Below are 24,091 nucleotides of genomic sequence, written 5' to 3'. Positions count from 1 at the left end.
TTTCCCTCCCCAGGAGTATCAGCGTTGCCTCCACCTCCACCTCCTCCGGCACCTCCACCACCAGCAGCCCCCCTGCCACCTGGCAGCCCCGAGGTGCCTGCACAGCTGCCTCCCCAGGCTGTGAATGGCGTGGGCCGAGGGGCCCTGCTCAGCTCCATCCAGAATTTCCACAAAGGAACTCTGAGGAAAGCCGAAACCTGTGACCACAGTGCTCCTAAAGTCGGCTAGCGCATCCTGTTTACACTGGGGGGTTGGGGGGTGTTCGTTCCTTTGTCTTCCCTCCCTCCCCCAACTCCTAACGGACCCTCTTCCTAGACAAACCATTGCTGAGCCAGTACGGCCACATTACTATTTTGCAGGTACTCATGTTTAAGAGAGAGCTCAAGGGGAAGAGAGACTGGCAGCGCTGCCCTGAGATAAATATCCTGCCCCCTTATTACATCTTATTAGAGGAGTCCTGTCTCTCCTCTAGTGGACATCTTCTTGGGGTCAGCAGCGTATGAAAATCAGTATTTCTATCAGTGGAAGGAAATGGACAAACGACCAGTGAGGAGATTAAGCCACAGCAGTGACTGGCGGTGGTGCTGCAAACCCTCACACCCGTCAGGCAGCTCCGAGGAACATTCCGCTCCTAGCTCGGGCCTGCTCTGAAGCTTCTTCTGGGGCTTTCACAGCTAACTCCCCATTTTGCCACCTGGTGTCCATCTTAGCCGTTAGCACGGTAGCCCGTCAGTTATGTTGCTGAGCTCAGAGAACTCACTAGGTCTCCCTTGCCCCCAGAAAGGACAGGGAAAGTCTAGCGTTCCACCAGGAATACCACATGGTTCTCAGCACTCAGGGCTGCCGTAGCAGTGACCCATTTTCCCTTCCGCTAGGCTGTACTGACAGACAAGATAGGGAGATCCCAGGAAAAGCTCTTGCCAATGAGAGGACCGTCTTAACCTCAGCAGTTTGATTTGGGGGCAGGGTGTAGATCATTCCGACAAACAAGTAAATTTCTCATCCATGGAAATCAATCCTGATTTTTGAAAGATTTATCCATCTTTTTAATGTTACCATTTATTGGGAAGATTCTTTATCTTATGATTTGCTTAAACCCTGAAATAAATTGCACTTTAAAGGATTATAAATAATCCATTTTAAAATTCTCACACACATCAGTGTTGGCTACTATGCAGAGAATGTCATTGTGTATAGTGTCATGTAATCTGTGATATATGTGTAGCTGTATTTTTATTAAAATAAACCATGTCAATAAAATGTTGTCTGTAGCCTGGCTAGCTATCTCCAAGGAGAACCTTCACAGCACCTTCTAGAAACAAGGATCCCTGGTGGCAGAGTGGTCACCAGTTGGACAGTGACCAGCAAGGTCAGCAGTTCAAAGCCACCAGGAAGCTCATGAAAAGAGCAAGCTCTCCATTCCTGTAGTAGCCTCGAACCACCTCGGTGGGTCTTCCCTGTCCTATGGGTTGGCTGTGAGCTGGTGTCAACTCAGCAGCAGTTGTGTGCCTTTGGGTTTTTACAAAGAATACATCTACACACCATTCCACAAATCTCTTTCCCACTCTGATAACTATTTTCTTTTGTACATTCTCACTCCTAGTGAGCAAGAGCTAAAAACCCTGTTGTGCTATTTCAATGAGGTCGGGCCTCTGTGGTTCTAATTTAAGCCGTCTTTCCCATCTCAGGGTCTGAAGGGCGCAGTGTGTGACCATGTCTGGCTGGGGCGAGGGAAAAGAGCAAGTGCGACTCATGTCGAGGAGATTAGTTCCTGCCGGGTGCTGGGAGGCCAGAGTCCTCCTGAAGTTAGTTTAGCCACCATGGGAGAGGCTTGGGCGGTTGAGTAAAAAGGTATCCTTTTGTACAGTATCAGCTTATTTTCCTTTTGGTACGAATTTCCTAAAACTAAGTTTGTTTTTTTCCTCATTGGACTAATTTGATTTACTAGTTTTATTGATACAGTCGCATAGTATACAGTCCGTGGGTTAAGTTGCTTTAAAAGAGTTGTCTGTACATCGTCACAGCCAGAGTGCTCTCTCCCCACTTCTGCATTCATGACTTGCTTCCTAGTCCCTCTGTCCAAGTAACCCACTGCATCAGTTACTGTCTCTCTGCACCCACCCTTTCTGCACTTCACAGACTGGGAAACCTACTGAAATAATAAAAACAAAACCAAGATGAAACGGAAAGAAAAAAATAAAGAGTAAGAGAGAAAAAAACCACCATTATCACAATAAGCCAAAGAGGAAAATTCTGCCATGGAACAAGGGAGAAATGTTTAAACCTAGAGCAAATTCAGGTTGGGTCAAGTGGGAGGTCAGCTGACCAAGTGTACTGTAGTTCCCCTCACCATCACTGATAACCTCTGACAGAAAAGCTACTTGAGTCCAGAGGGGATCTGCTAGAGGCTCTCTGACTCGGTGCTCTGCAATGGACTCTGGCCTCCCAGTCATCCAGAGCCTGCTACAAATAGACTGTTCATGATTGAAGCGCTGATGCTTTTCCCTTCATCATATTAAAAGTTTTTAAAAAAGACTTTCACCTTACCTTTATAATTTTAAAAATACAAACAGACACTTAAGAGTAAGGAATTCCTTTATTCCCTATCAAAACAACTTAACAGTAAATGTATATTATATACTTTACTTTTATACACGTAAGTTATCTTTTTAGGATGTATCTTTCATCAGGCCACATCAATCCCTTGGGCTTCTAGTGTGACGAACATCTTACATTGGTCTTCCTCGAAGAACATGGCAATTGTAACAGACAAAAAAAAGAAAAACAAACACGGAGAGCAAAGGTTTTCCAGAGGCAAGCCCATTGAAACTTCTTTCCAAAGACGGAAACATCTGTTGTTGCTTTAGAGATAACTTTATGAATAAGGTCTGACGGTATGCTCCAGGTGATGTATCAGCAAATATTTTAAAGAAATTCCAATGACTTCTAATGTAACCCCAATCTAGATGTTCAATGCCTTCTTTATTGCAAATATGATGTCCTTGACCTGAGGTACAGAGTTGTCTTCTAGGATCTTTGCATAAGGCATAGGGACGTCGGCACCAGTGACCCGGACAGCAGGAGCATCCAGGTAATTGAAGGCAGGACCTAGGAGAGAAGGGCTCATCCGAGAGGCGGGCAGAGTAGGGAGGGTCAGGACAGGGACAGGGAGGTTTCGACATTTAGCTAGAGGGAGGACACATGCCAAAGTAACAAGGTAAAAGTTTAAGTCATTTGGCCACGGCTAGCGCTTGATATTTTTATTTGGAATTTAGGTACAATTTTGGCTACAGCTTGACTGGTGTCCAAGAACCAGTTGCTTTGACGTTACCTTCCATGATCCTGGCACTGATTTCAGCTCCTACTCCAAACTGCGGCCAGCCTCCTTCAACGGTTACAAGATGATTTGTCTTCATGACACTGGCTTCTATGGTCTCAATGTCCATTGGTCTGATGGTGCGCATGTTTATCACCTAGACAGTAACATCAGCAATGTGCTTTAGGGAGCCACGCACGGCACCACAAACAGCCTTTCCCCACCACACTGTTTCCTCTCTGGTTTTTTGTCCACCTCAGGGTCTAGGGAAATCTAATTTGCCTACTCACATACGAATGTAGAAGGGGACATACCAGATTATGTTAGAGGCACTAGGTGAAGTACACGTTTCACCACTACCCTGTGATAGAACAGTGTTGCTATGACCTGTATTTTACAGCTGATGAACTTGAGACTCGAGGGCCCGTACTTTGCCCAAGTATAACCAGCAAGTTGTAGGTCCTGAATACGGGAGGCTCACTGCGCTCTAAAGTTTCCCCTCTCTCCCAACTTCTAAATCTAAAGGTTGGTCTTCATTTGACAAAGTATCTGTGATTCTAAAAGGTCCAGAACACAGGTGGTTAAAAATCTAAGATTAAGGATTAGAGAAGCAAGCAGGCTCTCTCAGCTTCAAGCAACATCAAGACTTAGTGACAAGGCAAGACTAGTCACACCCTGTTAACCTGATATAGAACATCCACCGACCTCGCATTCAATTCCCTCTTTGGATAGCACTGTTGCAGCTTCTACGCAGTGACCAACAGGTCTTGAATGGGAGACCACAGTTATATGTGTCCCTGAAACAAGAGTGGTGACAGAGGTCAGCCTGCAACAAAAGACCTTGTACCACCCCACAGCCCACTGTGGCTCTTGCCCATTTGGAAAATCTGCAGCACAACCTCACTCAGCGGCATGAGGGACGTGGCAGCCTTCCAGGGACAAAATGCAAGCCCACTGGACTGCGCTGGAGGAAGCAAGGACAAAGAAGAACTGGGGCACCACACAGTCTTGACTGGCGCTGGTTTATAATTTATTTCTATTCAAAGGAAGAGCAATGGCTTGTTCAAAGTAGAGAGAGGGGCTGGATTCAAACTCGTGTTTTCATATGCCCTACGCTGTCTTACCTGGCCGTTCGATTTTGGCTTTCCCAATAGGAATCAGAAAATCTTTAGATTGAGCTGCTTCAGATAATTCGAAGGCAACTCCGTACATCAGTTCATTCTCAAGCATCACCACTGTAAAAATATTTAAGCAAAAGCAACTTCTCAAATCATATCCAGAACACTAAAAATGTATGCACAACAGTATCTTTCATTTCTGGAAAAGTTCCACTGTAGTAACAAAAACCAAACAGCCCACAAAATCACTGCCATTTAATTGATTAAAATTAGAAAAACCACTCACATGCTGTATTATCTTCATCGTATCTAAATCACTAACATTTTTACATGCGAAATCCAAGCCCCAACCCCCCAAAGGCACTGGTCTCAGGTCAGTTCTCACTCCCGGAAACCTGTGAGGCACAGCACAAAGCGGCTCAGTCGAGGGCCTACGGCTGTAATCTTTGCAGAGGAAGCTGCTTCCTCTCGTACCTGCAGATCAGCTGATGAGTTTGAACTGCCAACCATCTGGTTAGCACCTGAGTGCTTTAACCAGTGTACCACCAGGGCTGTTTAAGCCCCACTACAAGCCTTGAATGGTGCCTTTTAAGCCAAGATTTCATCTGAGGTCCTAATGTTCATAAAAGGGGCCCAAGGGTGACTGCTGACCTGGATTGTTGTCACGAATGGCCGATTTAATAAGTCCTTTTGCATCCTCTGAGTTCCAGGGGCTGACCACCTTTAAGCCTGGGCAGTGCCCGTACCAGGCGGCGAAGCACTGTGAGTGCTGGGCAGCCACACCCGCGGAGGCACCATTGGGACCCCTGAACACGATGGGTACAGGCTGAAGGCCTGCAGACATGTAGTAAGTCTTGGCAGCCGAGTTGATAACCTGATCAATAGCTTGCATAGAAAAATTGAAGGTCATGAATTCACAAATGGGCCTCAACCCAGCCTGTCAAGATAAAAACGCCACAGATGTGAAAAAGAACAAACTGATGGCACCGGGGAGGGGCAAACCACTACACCAGTCCCCCAGTATTTAAACAATGGTTTCCATAGACAACATCACATACCATTGCAGCGCCTACAGCAATCCCAGCAAAGCCCATCTGTAAAGCAAGGTCCAGAATGAGGGAAAACACATAAAACCAGCAACAGTGCACACTTTCACCAACAGGCTGCTAAAATGTAGTTTCTTGCCAGACAGCCTACCTCAGATATGGGGGTGTCTATGATCCTCTTGTCTCCATATTTCTTCCATAGGCCTCGGCTTACCTGTCATTAGATTTGACCACGTTACTTTTAAGCATACCTGGGGCAAAGAGCCACCGCAATTTTGCTGAACTTGCACGTACCTTGTAGGCCCCATCATACTGGGCAACTTCCTCCCCAAGCAGAAAAACCTTCTCATCTCTTTCCAGCTCCTCATCCATGCCTTGGTTTATAGCATCTCGAACTGTCACCTGTCGTGGGAATGAGCCAAGCCAATGACAAACTGCAAGGTTAGTTAGGCTGCTATTGAGATTCTCTCCTTTTATACTTAACTACATTGCCCAAAGCACCGGGGGGGCTTCCAGAAGTCCTGGGGGGGAATAGAATCGAAAGGTAAAGACATGTTTCCATGAACACTAGCCCAGGCTTCTCTTTCAGCGCACAAAGAAGGAACTCTGACACTAATTTCTAGCCTCCATAGCACGTCTTGGGTGTCTTCATGAGCTTACACTCAATCTTCCGAGAACGGTCCCCTTGGCCAGAGGAGCCATACTGGCAGACTCCTCGCTGGAAGTCTATTGGGTTGCTTCATTTCCACACTTGGTGGGCTGCGGGGCGCAGAGCTGTCAGAGTGACTTTACTGATCCTATGCATCAGCAGTCCCCGGGTGCCAGGCACTGCCCAACGCTGCATTCACGATCTTGTTCAAGCCTCACCCACCACCTCTAATTTAAAACAGAAATGATTGAAGTGGGGTCAGGATGGGTAGGTGAGGGTACATCATCAAGCCCTGTTTCCACCGATCTGCTCCCTGCCAGCCTCGCGGGTGCAGCATTCCCAGGCTAGGCGCCCCTTGAGGATCAAGAGGGCTTCGGGGCGGGGGAGCTGACGCCTGCACAGCAGAGGGGCAGGGAGGGATCTGCTGAGTCCGGCCCACTGCAAGGCCGGCAAAAAGGCCCGGAGACGCGCCGCGCGCAGGATGCGGGAGGCTGCGGAACCGAGGGCCCGAGGCCGCCAACCGGCCATGGCACAAGCGCGGCCCCGACCCCGACCTCGGCCCGGGGAGCACAGGCTACCCTCCCAGCCCGGATCAGCGCCCAAGCCTGTTACCTGGAGCGCCGCCGGCGCCGATCGGTGGAATCGCCTCCGCAGCAGCCCAGTCACCTGGCAGGGAGAGAGAAGGGGCGTTCAGAGGGGACGCAGGTGGGCAAGGAGCGCGAGGCTCGCCGGGGCCCATTCGCCGCTGCTTACCTGCTGCAAGGGCCGCCGCACCAGCGCAAGGGGCACCGCCATCTTGCCCGTGTCCTCCAGCCGCCGCTGCCGAAGACACCCGGCGGGCCGATAAAAGGGAGCAGGCCCCGCCTCTTCCCTGCCGTTGTCCAATCGCAGGGCGCTGCGCCTGCACGTCCCTCCCACCGGGCGAGGGGCGGGGCGCGCGGCGTGACCCTGCCCTTACGTCGGAGGTCGATTCAAATCAACCAACTTTATTGACAATGGGCGGTGGCTGACACAGGAGGCGCACGCCGCGGTCACGACGCCGCCAGTTTCTTGACCCGCTGGACTCTGAGGAGCAGGATGGCTCAAAGCTGGGAGGGACCGAAGAGGTACCAGAATCCTTTTGGCACCAAGGAGCTTAAAAATTTTTTTCCCGTTTTATTGGCATTTCATCCATATTCATACAATTCAATAGTTCATATCAAGAAGGGTTGTATAATCACTACCACTATCAATTTTAGAACATTTTCTTCTTCCTTCTACTTATACGTTTTTAAATTGCTGCAAAAAATATACACAACCAAACATTCTCCCATTCCACAACTTCTACCTGTATGCTTAGTGCCATTGACTATACTTTTGTGTTGTACAACCATTAATTTCCTTTTAAAAATTATTCCACCACCATTAGCATAAATTCAATGCCCCCTAAGCAAACACTCTTTCTCCTTCACCCGTAGTCACCATGGGTTGAATTTAATTTATTTTCTTTCCTTTTTTTTCTTTTAAAAATCATTTTATTGGGGGTTCGTACAACTCATCACAATCCATACATCCATCGTGTCAAGCACATTTGTACATTTGTTGCCATCATTGTCAAAACATTTTCTTTATATTTGAGCCCTTGGTATCAGCTCCTCATTATTTTTGCCCTTCCTGCCCACCCCCTCCCTCATGAACCCTTGATAATTTATAAATTTTATAAATTTAAAGGGAAGGGATTATGTGTAGATCCTTTCATGGGTTCCCCCTTTCCACCCCACCTTCTCCTTCTCCTTCTGGTATCACTACGCTCATTATTGGTTCTGGTCTGAAATTTTTTCTAGCTTCCTGCTTTCACTTTCTTTTGGTTTTGTTGTCTTTCTCTCTCTCTCCCCCTTTTAAAAATAATTAAATAATTTTACTGGGGGCTCGTACAACTCTTATCACAATCCATCCATCCATCCATTGGGTCAAGCACTTTTGTACAATTGTTTCCCTCATCATTCTCAAAACATTTGCTTCTACTTGAGCCCTTGGTATCAGCTCCTCATTTTTTCCCATCCCTCCCCGTTCCCCCATCCCCTGTGAAACCTTTATAATTTCTGAATTATTATGATTTTGTCATGTCTTACACCGTCCGATGTCTCCCTTCACCTGCTTCTCCGCTGTCTGCCCCCCAGAGAGGAGGTTATATGTAGATCCTTGTAATCTGTTCCCCCTTTCTCCCTCACCTTCCTTCCACCCTCCCAGTATCGCCACTTTCACCACTGGTCCTGAAGGGATCATCTGCCCTGGATTCCCTGTGTTTCCAGTTCCTATCTGCACCAGTGTACATCCTCCAGCCCAGCCGGATTTGTAAGGTACAATTGGGATACTGATAGTGGGGGGGGGGGGAAATCTTTGTTATTTTTAGTACTTTTCTTGATATAATACTTACATAACATATACTGCCAAAGTTAAATCACGTTTTAAAAGAGTCGTATATACATCATCAGAATCAGTTCTAGTGCTCCCTCCCTCCTCCCGCATTCACTGTTTGCTTCCCAGTTCCTCCCACCCCATAAGCCATTGCAGCGGTTGCTGTCTCTATGCATCCACTCCTGTGCTTCATAAACTGTCAAACCTAACAGAAACAACAAAAAGACAAAGCCAGAACAAAACAGAATGAAGAAAATAATAATAACAATCTAAAGACAGTAAAAATAAAGCGTAAGAAAGAAAAGACCACCAGCAACATTTAAAAAGCCAGAGAAGGGATTTCTGCTATGGCACAAAGGATACATAGTTAAGCCTAGAACAAAATCAGGTTGGGTCCAGAGGGAGGTCACCTGACCAAATGCCATGTTATACCATGGTTCAGTCCACCATAATCAAGGTCACAATAATCTCTGTCTGATAGCAAAGCTCTTCTTGTTCCTCCACTGTGGCCACAGGCTTAATCTGACTCGATGTTCTGCAGATGGTTTTTGGGCTGTCCCACTGTCCTCCATACCCTTCTACAATTAGGTGATCACAATTTATGTTTTGATGCTTTCCCCTTCATCATATTTGGGTTTTTTGGTCATCTTTGGATCACACTGGCTGGTGTGCTTCTTCAAAGTGAACTTGGTTGATGCTTCACATACATGCCCTTAAGACCCTAGACACCATTCCAATGATAGTCAGGCACCATCTGCTTTCTTCACCACACCCTTATCTTCAGTGATATCTTCATGCCGGAAATATTGAGCAGGACCACGTTATATTCTTGGATTGGGGCTATAATTACAGGGGGAGCCCAGACTGCATATGCTTGTTAATGGGTTTTGAACGACTGATTTACTTGGTGGTCACATGCAAAATCAAAAGCCAACAAGAACAACACCACCACAAAAACAAACAAATAAACATGGGTACAGATAGGAACTGGAAACAGGGGATCCAGGACAGATGATCCCTTCAGGACCAGTGGTGAGAGGGGCAATACTGGGAGGGTGGAGGGAAAGTGGGGTAGAAAGGGGGAACCGCTTACAAGGATCTATATAAAACCCCCTCCCTGGGGGACAGAAAACAGAAAAGTGGGTGAAGGGAGATGTCGGACAGAATAAGATATGACAAAATAATAACATATATTATAAAGGGTTCATGAGGGAGGGCAAAAATGAGCTGATACCAAGGGCTCAAGCAGAAAGCAAATGTTTTGAGAATGATTAGGGCAACAAATGTACAAATGTGCTTGACACAATGGAGATGCATGTATGGATTGTGATAAGAGAAAGTATCAAAACGTAAATTGTGATTGTAAACGAGCCCCCAATAAAATGATTTAAACAAACAAAAAACCCCAGAAGAAACAAGAAAGAAAAACATTGTCAATCATCCCCCTGGGGTATAAGGTGATTGTATTGCTCACATCAATCATGTATCCAATGGCATATTAAGGTACTGTTGATTTGGAGTTTATGTGCGTATAGTTCAACTGCAATCCATGAGATCCTACTTTGTACTGACTGAGCTCTGTTTATTTTGAGCCTGCGGATTGGGCCCTAATAGCTCTTGCACACATACCATTGATGGGGAACTCACCACCTCACCAGTGAGCCTGGGCAGCGCTGTGTGGCTCGTTAGTATCCTGCGTGCTTCTTTGAGAAACCAACCGTGGTTGTCGCCCGGTCAATTCTGGTTCATGGCGCCCCTGATGTCGCAGGGTAGGACTGTTCCATGTGGTCTTCTTGTCTGTCATCTGCACAGAAGCAGATCTCCAGGTTATTAGGTCATGGCCCTGCTGGGTCGGTTTGAATCGCCAACCCCTCCTTGAGTTTTCACAGCCACCTGTCAGATGAAGTGTTAGTTCACTGTGGCTTCGTTTTGCAGACGGTTAAACTGAAACAGAGATTGGTTAAATCCATCAGGTTGAATTTAGAAAGGTCTGAATTTAGAAAGGTCTGATGCAAAACGCACATTCCTAAAGTAGATGGGGCCCTCTAGGGAGTTTGCTTCTGGGAGTTCCCTCTGTTGCCCCTACGGGGAAAGTAGGACCAGTGAGGACTTCTTTAGTCCCTACAGGGCCCCATAGTATTCTACAGAAAGCCCATCCTGTGGCCCAGAAAGTGAGGCCTCCCGTCTGCAAGCTTGGAGCTGGGAATCTGTGTGGGCAGTGATAATCTGGGTTGGTTATTCTAGAAAGCCAGTGCAGCAAGGGGGTAACAAGATTGCAGGCCCCCCCCATTCCCAGTTGCTGGCGAAAGGGGTATTGGGGTGAGGGCAGAAGCTGCAGGACAGGAGGGTAGGAGAGGCTGCAGCAGATGAGAGAACTGGACAAGGAAGCAGCGTCCAGACAGACAGGTTTGAGGGCCGTTGGAAACTAGAGTTAATGGGCTTGCTGTGAGGGAAGGAGGAGTTGAAAACCCAGTTGGTTTCCTCCCTTTCTGTAGGAGGGAAGTGTTCTGGAGCAGTGAAACTGTGGGAAGTCCGGGAAATAAGAGTCATGCTGAACAGACTGCGCCGAGGTGACGGGAAATACCGGAGTGGGATCTCAGAGCCGGAGCAAGGCAGGGCTGGACCTATCAATCAGTGGGCAGCTGCGTAAAGGAAGTCTTTCATCTCTGGGACTCGCCTTATTCGTCTGTAAAGTGGAGAGATGGCACCCATTGCCAACATTCATTTCCATTTAGCCCCTGCCCTTGCTCAGCAAGAAGCCTGGTTGGAGGCCCCGAGAATCCCCAGTACTTCCTAGACCCAAAACTTCAAACTCACTGCCATTGAGTCAATACCAACTCCTCGTGCCCCCATAGGACAGCGTGTGTTCCCAAGACTGGCCCTCTTTACGAGAGTAGAAAGCCCGTCTTTCTCCCACGCTTCCTAGAGAGCCCGAGAAATCCCTGTCTTTGAGATGTCAGCCTCGCAGCGATTCCAGAGGTCTATTCAGAAGGAAAGTGTAACCCAACTGCACATCCTGCCCCAGCACGAAACATTTCAGGATCAAAGTTGCAAGAGTCAGGGACACTGGCCCCCCAAAGCCAGAATCTGACTGTGCTCTGGACGAAGGGTAGGGACCTTGGGCAGTATTTACACCAAGATCCCCCCAAGTCAGGAGTGCTGAGCCTGGCCTGCCAGCCCGGGCAACTCAGTCTGAGAGGCCACGCTAGCTCACAGACCTCAGTGCGAATTCTCTGGAAACTACAGCTACGGGCATTTTCAGATGGCACGACGTACATCCATCAGCCCAGGTTCCTTCCTTTTCAAAGTCTCTCAAGGGCCCCTTTGGAAAGGCTCGGTATATTTTCTGTTTAAAGAGATAAAGACACCAAAGATGAACAGTTTCATTTTATCTTTTAAAAAAATCTTATTTATTTAAAAAGTGTCGTGGTCACACATGTAGCCATCAATAGCATGAGGGAGAACAAAACAAAAACCACGATATCACAGCCCTTTGTTGGAATTACACTTTACAGAGAGAAGAAGCATAGAGTCACCGTGGTTGGTCATACATGCAGATCTGGAGGTTTTGCCCATCCCCATGAGTAAATATTAGCTAATATAAATCCTCGTGACAGCCGGGCCTGCCATCACTGTGCTTAGCTGAGTTGACCAACCTGTTGCAGCCTGTAGCTTCCTTGTCACTTTTCTGGCTCTCGTCTTCTGCGGAGCTGGGTTATGGGCAGCCATCCAACCCGGCACTGCCATACTGCCACGAGCTGCCTTAGCCACCTTGGTCACGTGCTTTGACACCACCAGAAACGGGCCAGAGCATCCTTCTCTGGAGTTTCCTCCCTTCTTGGGTGCAAAATCTGAAGGTTGGTTGCTATAATTGCCAAAAAAAATCATTGTGGCTTTTGCCACTTCCAAAGTGGCTCCCATCATTCCCAAGTCCATTTCGACCATTCTCCCCCCCCCCCCCCCCCACCATCTACATCGACCATCTCCACAGCTACGTGACAGCTGCCTTACCCAGTGACCTTCCCTCCATCCCTGGAGCTGCCATTTCCATCAAATCCTCCTCCGTGGCCACCAAATGATTTCCAGAAATACTTCAACAGTGCTGGGATTCAGCCGGTTCGCCCTGGTTCAGCAGAACCGACACCTAAATTTCGTGTGGAGTTTGGTTGTTACAATGGCGCTTCTCCTCGGGGTTCTCTAAGGTGGGCAGCTGGGCGGCCGCCCAATGTGGGAATCACAAATTTCCACTTTTCCAACTTTCATCTGTGTAACCGCACATTCTAGGCACCCATAGTAACGTTCATTCCGTCGATAGGTATACAAATTAGAACCATGCTTGTGATATTTATTTATTTCGTAAAACCTGCTGTCCTTTTGATGACTACTAGTCTAATTGGCCTGCTTCTAAAGGAATGGGGTCCTACTCCTTCAGTGAAAAGATGATGCTCTAGCACCGATGAAACATAGAACTTTCCTCTAGTTCCTAAATGCTTCCCACCACCGCCCCCCCCACCGACACACTATCATGATCCCAATTCTACCTTCCAAATCCGGCTAGACCAGAGGATGGACACTGGTACAGATAGGAGCTGGAAACACAGGGAATCCAGGAGAGATGAACCCCTCAGGACCAGTGGTGAGAGTGGTGATGCCGGGAGGGTGGAGGGTAGGTGGGGGGGAAAGGGAGAACCGATTACAAGGATCTACATGTAACCTAGGGGATGGACAACAGAAAAGTGGGTGGAGATGTCGGACAAAATAGTAATAATTTATAAATTATGAAGGGTTCATGAGGGAAGGGGGAGTGGGGAGGGAAGGGAAATAAAGGAGGAGCTGATAACAAGGGCTCAAGCAGAAAGCAAATGTTTTGAAAATGATGATGGCAACATATATACAAATGTGCTTGACACAATGGATGGATGGATGGATTGTGCTAAGAGCTGTACGAGCCTCCAATAAAATGATTAAAACTAAAAAAGAAAAGTTGATGCCCAGGTAAAAGCAAAGACTATTGCAAGTGAGGACTCCAGTCAAGAAGCAGTATGGAAATATCTTAAATAGTTTTTTTGGTTTTTTGGGGGGGAGTGTCAGGTATTATCTAAGATTTTTTTTCATTATTCTTTTAAAACTCACACATAATTTAATTTTGTGTAACTAATTCTTTATTCTTTAAATATTAACTTATGAAATAACTACCTTTTGGTATATGACTTTTTTAATACACGTAAAGCAGTCATTGGGACAGTGAACTGGTAGTGAAATTATCTGAATTCCACTACTGTACTTGAACCTTTTTGACCAGACAGATATCTCCTATCTTGACTGGGATTTCCTTGCTTCACGGCTATGGCTATGCGTAGAATGGGAGAATTGGTAGTGTAGTGAGTACACATTGGGCTGCAATTCCCATGGTCAGCAGTTCAAAACCAGCAGCAGCTCTTTGGGTGAAAGAATGACCTTTCTCCTCCCGTACACAGGGACAGTTTCTGTCCCTCTGAGTCAGCGCTGACTCAATGACAGGGAGAGCATGGTAGAATTTCCCGAGGGACGGGCTCACCTCCGGCATCATGGCCATGAAACGTTACAGAAGTAAAGCCCCTCTTTATCACACTTTCAATCACTTCCGGTTTCCCATGCTGCTCCAAATCATCTCTTAGGTGATATTCTTCAGGGTTTTTGTTTTGTTTGTTTGTTTAACCAAGAAAAAGGATGTTTTATTTATCTTGACTTCACTAAGAATTACATTTAATATTATTTATAAAAGGTACACAAGTGCAGGTCAATCATGATCACCTTTGAAGTCTCAGAAAGCCCATATAGAACTACAGCCCTGAAAATAAACTCAAGTGGAGCAAGTGCTGAGTTCGTTCTTCTAAATGTTCTCTGGACTCGAAGGCCGAATCATTGCAGTCTATCCAAACTACTGTGGGGGAGCCAAGGTGTGTGGTCTTGAATGTAAATGAACATGCATAGCATCAGCCATAGCGTAGCAGAGTCTGATGGCAATTTCCAACAGCAGACAACTTAACTTGCAAATATTCTTCAATGAGAGAAGAGAGCAGATCAAGGAAATAATGTTGGATAGTCTTAGCAATGAGGCTACTTTTAGGGATAATTTTCCAAGGATGCCAAAGCGAGCACTGCAAAAGCTTGCCCAAAAGAAGGTAAAAGTTCCTGATGTAACTGGAGCCAGTATTATTGTTGGTAGAGTCTGCAAAGCACAGGAGAGTAAGAAAGCTGCATCTCAGGATCGATAGGAATACCAGATACTCTTTCTCAATGGCACCGATCCAAGCTTTCAATGGACATGAATTCTCTTCCTTCCAACCCCGAGCTTCGTTCATGATCCGCTGCTCCAGAATCTGACTCGCGGCCAACTTGGAGACATGCCAGTGACCAGCTCTACGTTTTATCTGAGGGTGATGTGGAAACATCTGCTTCAGCTTCTGGTTAGAGTCCTTGGCTGCTTTTCCTTGTGATGAAAGCACACGCGCTTTATCAGAGCATTGGCTTTCCACAGGCGATGTTCATCTCGTCGGGCCACACACGTCGTCCTTGTTGTCAGAGGTGACACGTTGCATTTGCTTTGCATGATAGACTTCCCTGAGTTGACTTTTGTCCACAGGAATGATTCGAATAGATTTCTCAAAGCCGGAAGACACAAACTCACTTCCCGGTGGGCGAGTAGTCCACATCAAGCACCGCAGACGTGGGGCCCATTGGCTCCATCCAAGCTTCGTTGGCTGCAGTCAACACAAAGGCCTCCATAGCCTCCCACCGATTGTATTTGCTCTCCTATCGAACATAGCCTTTGTTCAGAAGAGTCGCTCGCCTCATATCATAGAGTACTGTCTTCCTGTCAGAAGCACAACTTCCCAAAAGAAATCTCAATTGGATTAAACTTCACACTGTGTCTACTGTCAGTCAATGCTCATGGAAGCAGCAGTCAAGAGATCAAAAGATATGTTACATTAGGTAAATCTGTGGCACAGGGCTTCTTCAGAGTATTAAAAAGCAATGATGTTACTTCAAGGACCACAGTGCACCTGATCAAAGCCATCGTATTTTCTTTCTTTTTAAAAAAAAATATTCCATGCTGCTTCTTTTTTTAAATCATTTTATTGGGGGCTTGTACAATTCTTATTACTATCCATACATACATCCATTGTGTCAAGCACATATGTACATTTGTTGCCATCATCATTCTCAAAACATTTGCCTTCCACTTGAGCCCTTCATATCAGCTGCTCGTTTTCCCCCTCCCTTCCCACTCCCCCTACCTCATGGACCCTTCATAATTCATAAATTGTTATTATTTTGTCATATGTTACACTGTCTGACGTCTCCCCCTGCCCTCTTCTCTGCTATCCGTCCCCTAGGGAGGAGGCTATACGTAGATTCTTATGATCAGTTCCCCCTTTCTATCCCACATTCTCTCCACCCTCCATGCATCACCACTCTCACCACTGGTCCTGGAGGAGTCATCTGTCCTGGATTCCCTGTTTCTAGTTGCTATCTGTACCAATGTACGTCCTCTGGTCTAGCCAAATTTGTAAGGTAGAATTGGGATCATGATAGTGGGGGTGGGGGGTGGGAGTAGGAAGCATTAAAGAACTAGAGGAAAATTATATGTTTCTTCGTTGCTACCCTGCACCCTGCCTGGTTCATCTCCTCCCCACAGCCCTCAGCAAGGGGTGTCCAGTTGGCTACCCTTGGGCTTTGAGTCTCCACTCTGCACTCACCCACATTTTCAATGCTATGATTTTTTGTTCCTTGATGCTTGACCAGGGTCCCTTCGACAGCTTGTGGTCACACAGGCTGGTGTGCTTCTTCCACGTGGGAGTCATAGTATTTTCAATGGCCTCATGTGTGTGTGAAAGTTGGAATTCAATAAAGAAGATGGAAGAAGAATCGATCACTTTGAATCGTGTGCTGGCAAAAAGGACAAACTGATCTGTCTTGGAAGAAGTATAACCAAGTGCTCCCTTGAGACAGGGATGGGAAGACTTCATCTCACATACTTTGGAAACATTGTTAGGAGAGGCTAGTCCCTGGAGAGGAAGGGGCAGCGACAAAGAGGAAGACCCTCACGAGATGGATGGCCACAGCGGCTGCAACAATGGGCTCAGACACAGGGACAGTTGTGAGCATGGCGCAGAACCAGGCAGCGCTCGTTCTGCTGTGCATAGGGTCTCTGTGGGTCAGAACTGACTCCATGGCGCCTGACAACAAAAACAAGACTGTAAAATCCCCAGGTCATTGAACATATCGGACGAGTTCTTTGTTCATTCCAAATGTCTACTTGCTGACCGCATTCCTCAAAATGCCGTCTTTCCTCATATTTATGCAGTGACCATAGCCTGGTCCATCCATTTCCCACGGTTTCACAGCTTTGCCCCCACCAAGAGTGATTGACTGCATCCGGGTGACCATTTGCAAAGCAAAGAATTGTTTTTGCAAATACCCGCTCCAGTGTGGTAGCATTTAAAGCTCTCGTGTGCTCTCGAGGAACCTCAAAGAGATGGAAGGAAGGACCATGGTTTCTCAGAACTGTCTGTATGTCCAGCTTAGTTCCAAGGGCATCATTTATGAAATCCTGCCTCAACTTCATCTTGGCAACTTGTACACCCCCAACTCCACCAGCCTTCCCGTCCCAGTTCCTTCTCCAGTGTCTTCTTTGATGCCACCTTCTCACAGGTAAGTGGGCACTTGTTCTCAGAGCCTCCTTTGCTTCCAGAACTCTTCCCTCTGCCTTGCGTGACCTTGCAGTCATAGCTGCATCCAGCTCTTCTACAGTCGGCTGAGTGCCGCTCTCATGAGCACTTGGTGCTGGAACCTCTCATTACCTCCCAGCCTGGGAAGGTCCCCCTTGCTCGGGAGAGCCATTTTTGTTATTTCAAAGCTCAACCCTCTGATGAAGAGTTCCCACAGCTTGTCTGGGCACTTTGGAGACTCTGAGATGCAGTTCCTCAGCACGTGTTGGGCTGTGATCCGCAAGGTCAGCAGTTCGAAACCACCAGCAGCTCTGCAGGAGAAAGACTGGGCTTTTTGCTTCGGTCAATGGTTACAGCCTCAGAAACCGACACAAGTTGCCATGAACCAGCATTGACTTGAGGGCAGGGAGAAATGTTTTCATCTTGAGGAAACTCTTTTCCACATCAATTGAAGTAATCCAACCCAAGAAACAACACCCATCAACTTGGACAGAGGAGAGTTGTCCCATACTTTCCATGGCTGTTACCGTCACAGAAGCCAACTGCCACCACTTCCTCCAGCAGAGTGGTTGGCATGTGCAAGCTTCTGCCCTTTTGGTTAGCAGCCCAGCATGTAACTACTCCACTCCCTGTAATCTGTAATCTGGTTCTTTCACGTCATGCTACTGAAGTGCTGGGTTAGGTTGACTGATTTTCTTATGTCTAACCACTCTCGCATTCCCGAGATAAATCCCACCTCGCGATGGTATCTAATCCTTTTAATGTGCTGCTCAATTTGGTTTGCTAGTATTGTGGCTGGGGAATGCGACACCCATGTTTATAAGCCCTATGGGTCTGTGGTTCCTTTGTTTAGGGAATGCTGACCAGAGAGAAGGAGTTAGGAAGCGGGTCCCCCTGGTCTACCTTTTAGGAAAGTTTGAGAAGGATTGATATTCATCTTAATATTCTACAGAATTTGTCAGTGAAACCATCTGGTCCAGGTGTTTTATTGGGGAAGTTTTTGATTGCTGATTCGATATCTTCACTTGACAGACGTCTATTGAGATTTTCTGTTTCTTTTTCAATCCGTTTGGGTAGTATTATGAATTGAATGGTGTCCCACCGATTGTGTTTCAACTTGGGTAGGTCATGATTCTCAGTATCATTTAATTATTCCCTGATTGGGGACCTGATATAACTATCTGTTGTGTTGTAAATCCCAGCCTCAAGGATGTCCATGAGTCAAGAATGGAGGCAGTTATGTTAACGAGGCAGGTTCCACTCTATAGGACTAGGTGGTATCTTGAGTCAATCTAATTTGACATATAAAAGAGATGAAACCAGTGAGCAAAGATGGGAGGGACTCAACTAGCATGCAGAATGAGCTGGGAGTAGAGCACGTCTTCTGGACCCAGGGGCCCTGTGTTGACAAGCTCCTCGATCCTGTGAAAGGCTGATGTCCAGACACGAGAAGATCTCCAAGTGATGCCCTGGTCCACAGAGGTTGAAAGGAAAGAGGACCTTCCCCCAGAACAGACAGAAAGCCTTCTCCTGGAACTGGCACCCTGAATTTGAACTTGTAGCCTCCTAAACTGTAAGAAAAAAAAAACATCCCATTGTTAAGACATCTGCTTGTGGTATTTCTGTTACAGCAGCACTAGTTCACCAAGGTGAGGCGTTTGCATGTTTCTAAGAATGTGTCCTTGTTTGGCGTGGAATTGTTTATTTTATTCTCCTGAAAGCCTTATATTCTACATTTAGATCTGTGATCCATTTTGAGTTGATTTTTAAAATGAAGCGTGCTGTTTAGGTGGAGAATTTCTTTGTTGTGGTTGTTTTCTTTTCTCCTAAGGATTGTAAATAGTTTAACAGCATCCATTGAATTGAATTGAATTATTTTTCTAGCTTGTGTGGATCGACTTCATTCTCGTTTGTCGGTCTGTGTGTCCGCCCTCCTGGATGAGGGCTGTGGCTGGATGGTAAGTCTTAAAACTGAGTTGTATATTTCTTGTAGCTTCTTGCTTCTTTTTCAAAATTGTTTTAGATATTCCAATTCTTTTATCTTTTCATATGCATTTTCTTGTATTTTTTCCTATATACATTTTAGAATCAGCTTGTTTATAAGTTATTCTTCTTGACTATAACTTATCTATGTCTGCATCAATGAATGCTGGGGCTGTTTCCAGTTTGGGGTTATTACAAACAAAACTGCTAAGAACATACATGTATATTCTTATACATGTATACATGTAAATCTCTGCATGGATGCATGTTTTTATTGCTCTTGGAGTGAATTTCTTGGGTCATAGAGCAGGTGTTTGTTGAACTTTATAAGAAATTGCCAAACACTTCTTCAAAATGATGGTACCATTTTCTATTCCTGCCAAAGCAAGTTCTATTCAGACAGAGCAAGTTCCAGTTGCTCCAAATCCTAACCAATACTTGGTGATGTTTATTTAAAATTTTCTATTGGGCGCATATTTTATCTCATTGTTCTTTTTAACTTTGATTTCTTTGATGGTCCACGATGTGGAACACATTTTCATCCGATTATTGGCATTTAACTCTGTTTAACATGTTCACAACCTAGTGCCAAATTCCCATGGAAGGTCCCAGGGAATGAAATTTTATTTCGATTTTCATTAGGAAGACACAGAGAAGACACACTTCATCTCCAGGGACTGGCGGCATAATAGTAGTCTTACTTTATCAACAACAGTGCTGCTAGTTGTGGAAGTAAGTCTCCATCTGTGCAAGTAAAGTATGTAAACATAAGTATACAAGTATGCAAAATGCTTGTACAAAATATATTTTATGGGAAAGAATCTATAAATCCATAAGAAAGTATGAGGAGAGGTTACTGGGGGTGGAGACTGTGTAACTAGGGCAAGGAGACTGACTCTTCTTCTCACAACTTTATGTAGTATGCATTTTTAAATGGGGAGACTGTTTGTTTGGGGGGGTTGTTTTTAGTAGTTTTCTTGATAAAACATTCACATATCATACACTTCCATAATTAAATTGCCTTTTTTTTTTCACAAGAGAAAAGCTTGTAGTTAGTTCAGGGATCGTTTGCTGGCCCTTAGGAGCGTTTTCCAGTCCAGTCTGTTGGGGCACCACGCCCTGGCCCCAAAGTCCACTTTAAGCATTCCCTGTAAATTGCCTTTTTAAAGAGTTGTATACCCATCATCACAATCAGTTCTAATGCTCCCTTCCCCCTCCCACATTCATTGTTACCCCTACCCCACATAAACCATTGCATCAATTATTGTCTCTTGCATATGTGCCTTCTGTGATTCATTAACTGGGACACTTAACAGAAAGAAAACCAAAAATAAAACAGGAAGAAGAAAATAATATTAATATAAAGATAAAAATATGGAGTAAGAAAGAAAAGGCCACCGACAATATTTAAAACACCAGAGAAGAAATTATTATACATAATCCCATGGAATCGACATAAAAGCTTCTAGAAATCATACCTAAATGAGTTTAGCACGGTTGCAGGACATCATGTTAGCACATAAAAGTCAACACACACACATAGATGTGGGATCCAAAAAAGACTGTTCCCCAGCTCGACTCCCCCAAATGCATATGGTAGACCTAGGCCACTGCTTGCAACTAATGGTAAATGATTGTCAAGACTCCAGCCTTCCAGAGCAAGCAGACAAATTGTTTCTCCCAGAAGAGGCGGGGCTCACTCCCTGCTCTTAGGGACAGTGGGTTGCTTCCCCTGAAAGCTTAGGCTAAATCAAGTCTCCAGCTCAAGGGCAACCAAGGGTAGGTAGGCTGCCATAGAATCTAGGATCTGCCCATCTTGTCACATGTGTACCCTTAATCCCTCCTCTTCCTATAGTGTGTGTACCCCTACACTGTCCCCCTCCCATTACTGTATTATCTGTAGTACAACCCTTTCCTGTGACATATGTCTTTACCTGTAATTAGGGGGCTTGCATACCCCCAAAGGTATATAAGCCTTGGTTAGAAATAAAGAGCTCTCTTGTTTCTTCCCCAACCCCCGCTGTTTTTTCGCCACCCACCCCCATCCTCGCTCCCCTGTTCCCTCTCCCATTGTCCTCCTTCCCCTCCCCCTCTCTCCTGCCCTGTACCACCAAGAGGAGCTGAGGTGAGCATGCTACTATGAAATGTGTCTGACTCCATTATTCCAATCTCTCTTCCCTCTATTTTCTATGACTTTACTATAATCTTTATTTGTTATTGCCGTACAGTTGTGCCTGCCAGGCCTGTGATGATTTGTTAGGGGCTGGCTCCCCTGACACATAGATACATATTGCTGTTTTTGATGTGGAATTGACATTTTGCTGATGATATGTATGTCTATGTTCATGAAGGATATCGGCATGTAGTTTTCTGCGTCACCTGGTTTGGCTTGGTACCAGGGTACTGTTGGCCTCATCAAATGAAGGAGAACATCTTTCTTCTTATTCTGTTTTCTGGAAGAGACCATGTAGAATTGGTGGGGGTAGGTAGGAGTATTCTGGCTGTCTGTTCTTGGGCGAACGTTGGTAGTTAGTTTGGATCTTTTTAGGAGTTTGGCCTACTTCATGTATGTTGCCCACGTTATTAGTATTGATTTGTTCATAGTATTCACTTATGCTTTACTAGTCTGTGGGATCCACAATGATATTGTTAGATCTCTCGGGGGAGAGAGCTACCTTGGTCCTTGGCTCTGCGTGAGAAAGAATTCATGTCAAAGCCTGATTTGTGATCCAAGTGAGTTTTATGAGAGTTAGAAGCAGTTCCAGGTTCAGTAAATGGAACACGGGCCAGACAGAGTCCACGGCACAGTTGTGGAACTGCAGCCTGGCGGTGCTATATTGTGTAGCAGCCGCTGGGAAAGAGAGCCCAGAGCAAAACCTCTGTCTTCTCAGGGTCCCTGTTGGGAGGCATGGTCGACAATACTGGTCGACCCTATTGACTGAATCAAATTCACCTGGCCTAGGTGGGCCAATCCAGGTGTAATGCCCACCTAGGTGTACCACCCCTTCCTGACCAGAAGCTTGAACCTCTGAGTATGCGTAATGGATGCCCCAGTCCCTATGCTAGTTACCTAACATTTACCCCCGGAAGAGATAGGGACCCAAATCTTTGGGGTACTGGACGATGACATCTCTAGCTACTGCCTGCTGACAAAAGTGGGGTTTTGTGTCCACACCCTTCCTACTCTGTTGGAAGGGGTTGTCCATTCCGGTTGGATGAATGTTGAGGTGGTCCAGGAGCTGGTGGTCCTGAAGCTGGCACACTTGGTTCAGAGACCCTGGTAACCTGAGAACTTCTGGAAAAACAAATGGACAAGCAGTGAACAAGGGTAAGATTGTGAGGTAGCAGTGCCCTTGGCTTGTGCCCATAGTTCCTGTGAGGGAATCTGTGGCTCCTCCACTGGGAGGAACATTTGGAAAGCCTAGGCTTCAGACCACTAACAGCTATCTCCTGCTGCCCAGCTATCGGGCCTTGCGCCTTCAATCCTCCTTAGCAGCTGCACGTTGGCCTGTGGGCGCCCCTCCTCCAGGTTTTTGGCCTTAGGACAGAGGCCAGCCCAGTGGCCCGTCTGCTTGGGACGGAAATGTGGCGTTCAAGGAGGCTTGTTCTGGTTAGGGCAGTTCCTCGTCCACTGACCCGGCCGCCGGCAAACATAGCCATTTCCTGGTTCAAAGGTCTGAGAAAGCTGGGAGGCATTGACACGTGTTGGCTATTACCTGCAGCCAATACCTGGGCATGCTGGATCTCCTTCCTTCTCTCCTTCTCCCGGGCTCGAGTCTCCCCCTCCTGCTCCCTATTGTAAAAGGCCGTATCAGCACAAGCACCCATCTCCTCCGGGGTAGCTCCTTCAGGTTTCTGCACTCGTGTTTGGAGCTTCTTGCGAATGTCTGGTGCAGCCTGTGTGAGAAACTTGTCCCTGATTCAGACTTGCCCCTCATAAGATTCTATGTCTACAGCAGTATGATTCTTCAGGGCCTCCTTTAGCCACTCGAAAAAGCTTACAGCAGACTCCGCAGGTCCCTGGTAAATCGCTGTTACTGTTGTACATGAGCCGGACAAGAACAACTGAGACGTGAGATTGAAAGAAACAGAAAAATTTATTAACAAAAGAAGAAGAAGAAGAACCTGCGCAGGGGACCAGCGACCTGAAAAGAAAAAAATGGATCGCCCGTCCCCCTGCTTAGAGACTTGGGTTTTTATATGGTTTCAATAAACCGCTGAGCTGTGCAAGCAAGCTGGTACAGAAGCAGAACTTGCAGTTAAGCAGTGCAACTGAGCGAGCAGACTTTGCGGTTGCACAATCTCCTGGTACAGGATAGTCTTTTGCTGGTTTTTAGGAACAAGGGATATTTGGGGGGTTTTTGTTTGTTTGTTTTTTTGTTTTTGCTGTAAGGCCTGAGCTTGCACTTTAGGACTGGTGCAGAATGATTGCTTAATGTAAAATGGCTTTATTTAGGCTATTACATTTCCCCCTGTTTTTACTACACCTGTGAATCTTCCAGGTGTGTGTCTTCGACTGTAGCGGCGGCTCATTGTGGGCTAATTGCTCGTAAGATTTGCTTAGCACTAACAACTTAACAGATTATATTCGGTCCTGCACAAACTGGACTGGTTTGTTGATGATGAGCGGCCTGCAAGTTAGTTCCAGTAAAAGCAAGAGCAGCGGGCCAGCTAGGCTGGACACTTAGGTGGTCAGCCAGGGTGACCAGTTGAACATTTGTTGAAACCATCTTTTTTGATCTTTTCTACTTTTTTCCCCTGTTCATTAAGTCTTTTTCTGACTAGGGTTCCACTATCTTTAATTATTTCTGAATGATTGGCATAAAAACAACAAGTTTCTTCCAGGGCCATACATAAACCCCCTTGCT

General features: G+C 46.2%; 2 protein-coding genes and 1 pseudogene across 6 annotated transcripts in view; 1 reads left to right on the top strand and 2 right to left on the bottom strand.

Moving 5' to 3' along the window:
* PXK (PX domain containing serine/threonine kinase like) overlaps positions 1 to 1,254 on the top strand; it is a 98,785-nt gene extending 97,531 nt beyond the window's left edge. For 3 of the 5 annotated variants that reach the window (XM_075549975.1, XM_075549974.1, XM_075549973.1), the window contains one exon: positions 14 to 1,254. In XM_075549975.1, the coding sequence (XP_075406090.1) occupies positions 14 to 228 (215 nt within the window). In that variant the 3' untranslated portion in view covers positions 229 to 1,254. The remainder of the gene's footprint in view (positions 1 to 13) is intronic. The other 2 variants (XM_075549980.1, XM_075549979.1) reach the window with 1 other exon arrangement.
* A 1,323-nt stretch (positions 1,255 to 2,577) lies between these two features.
* Positions 2,578 to 6,988, bottom strand: PDHB (pyruvate dehydrogenase E1 subunit beta). Its single transcript, XM_075549972.1, has 10 exons — positions 6,883 to 6,988; positions 6,742 to 6,795; positions 5,775 to 5,882; positions 5,632 to 5,694; positions 5,493 to 5,528; positions 5,086 to 5,371; positions 4,441 to 4,551; positions 4,022 to 4,113; positions 3,332 to 3,473; positions 2,578 to 3,108 (listed from the first exon to the last, which is right to left on the bottom strand). Exons 1-10 carry the CDS (start codon positions 6,922 to 6,924, stop codon positions 2,963 to 2,965), a joined length of 1,080 nt encoding a protein of 359 aa, XP_075406087.1. The 5' UTR covers positions 6,925 to 6,988; the 3' UTR covers positions 2,578 to 2,962.
* Positions 6,989 to 10,271: 3,283 nt separating this feature from the next.
* Positions 10,272 to 23,051, bottom strand: LOC142449272 (DDB1- and CUL4-associated factor 13-like; annotated as a pseudogene).
* Between the last annotated feature and the right edge of the window lie 1,040 nt (positions 23,052 to 24,091).

The sequence above is a fragment of the Tenrec ecaudatus genome, chromosome 5 (genome assembly GCF_050624435.1).
Source record: "Tenrec ecaudatus isolate mTenEca1 chromosome 5, mTenEca1.hap1, whole genome shotgun sequence".
Lineage (NCBI taxonomy): Eukaryota > Metazoa > Chordata > Mammalia > Afrosoricida > Tenrecidae > Tenrec > Tenrec ecaudatus.
Note: the sequence above shows the minus strand (reverse complement) of the source record. Positions and strands in the feature narration are given on the sequence as shown.

What these genes read in the sequence shown, in the direction of transcription:
- PDHB (XM_075549972.1), bottom strand. Translation starts at nt 6,924, where the DNA reads ATGGCGGTGCCCCTTGCGCTGGTGCGGCGGCCCTTGCAGCAG. An exon ending in CGGCGCCGGCGGCGCTCCAG is followed by an intron (nt 5,883 to 6,741) that starts GTAACAGGCTTG and finishes TTCCCACGACAG; the next exon opens with GTGACAGTTCGAGATGCTAT. An exon ending in AGCCAAAATCGAACGGCCAG is followed by an intron (nt 4,114 to 4,440) that starts GTAAGACAGCGT and finishes CTCTTGTTTCAG; the next exon opens with GGACACATATAACTGTGGTC.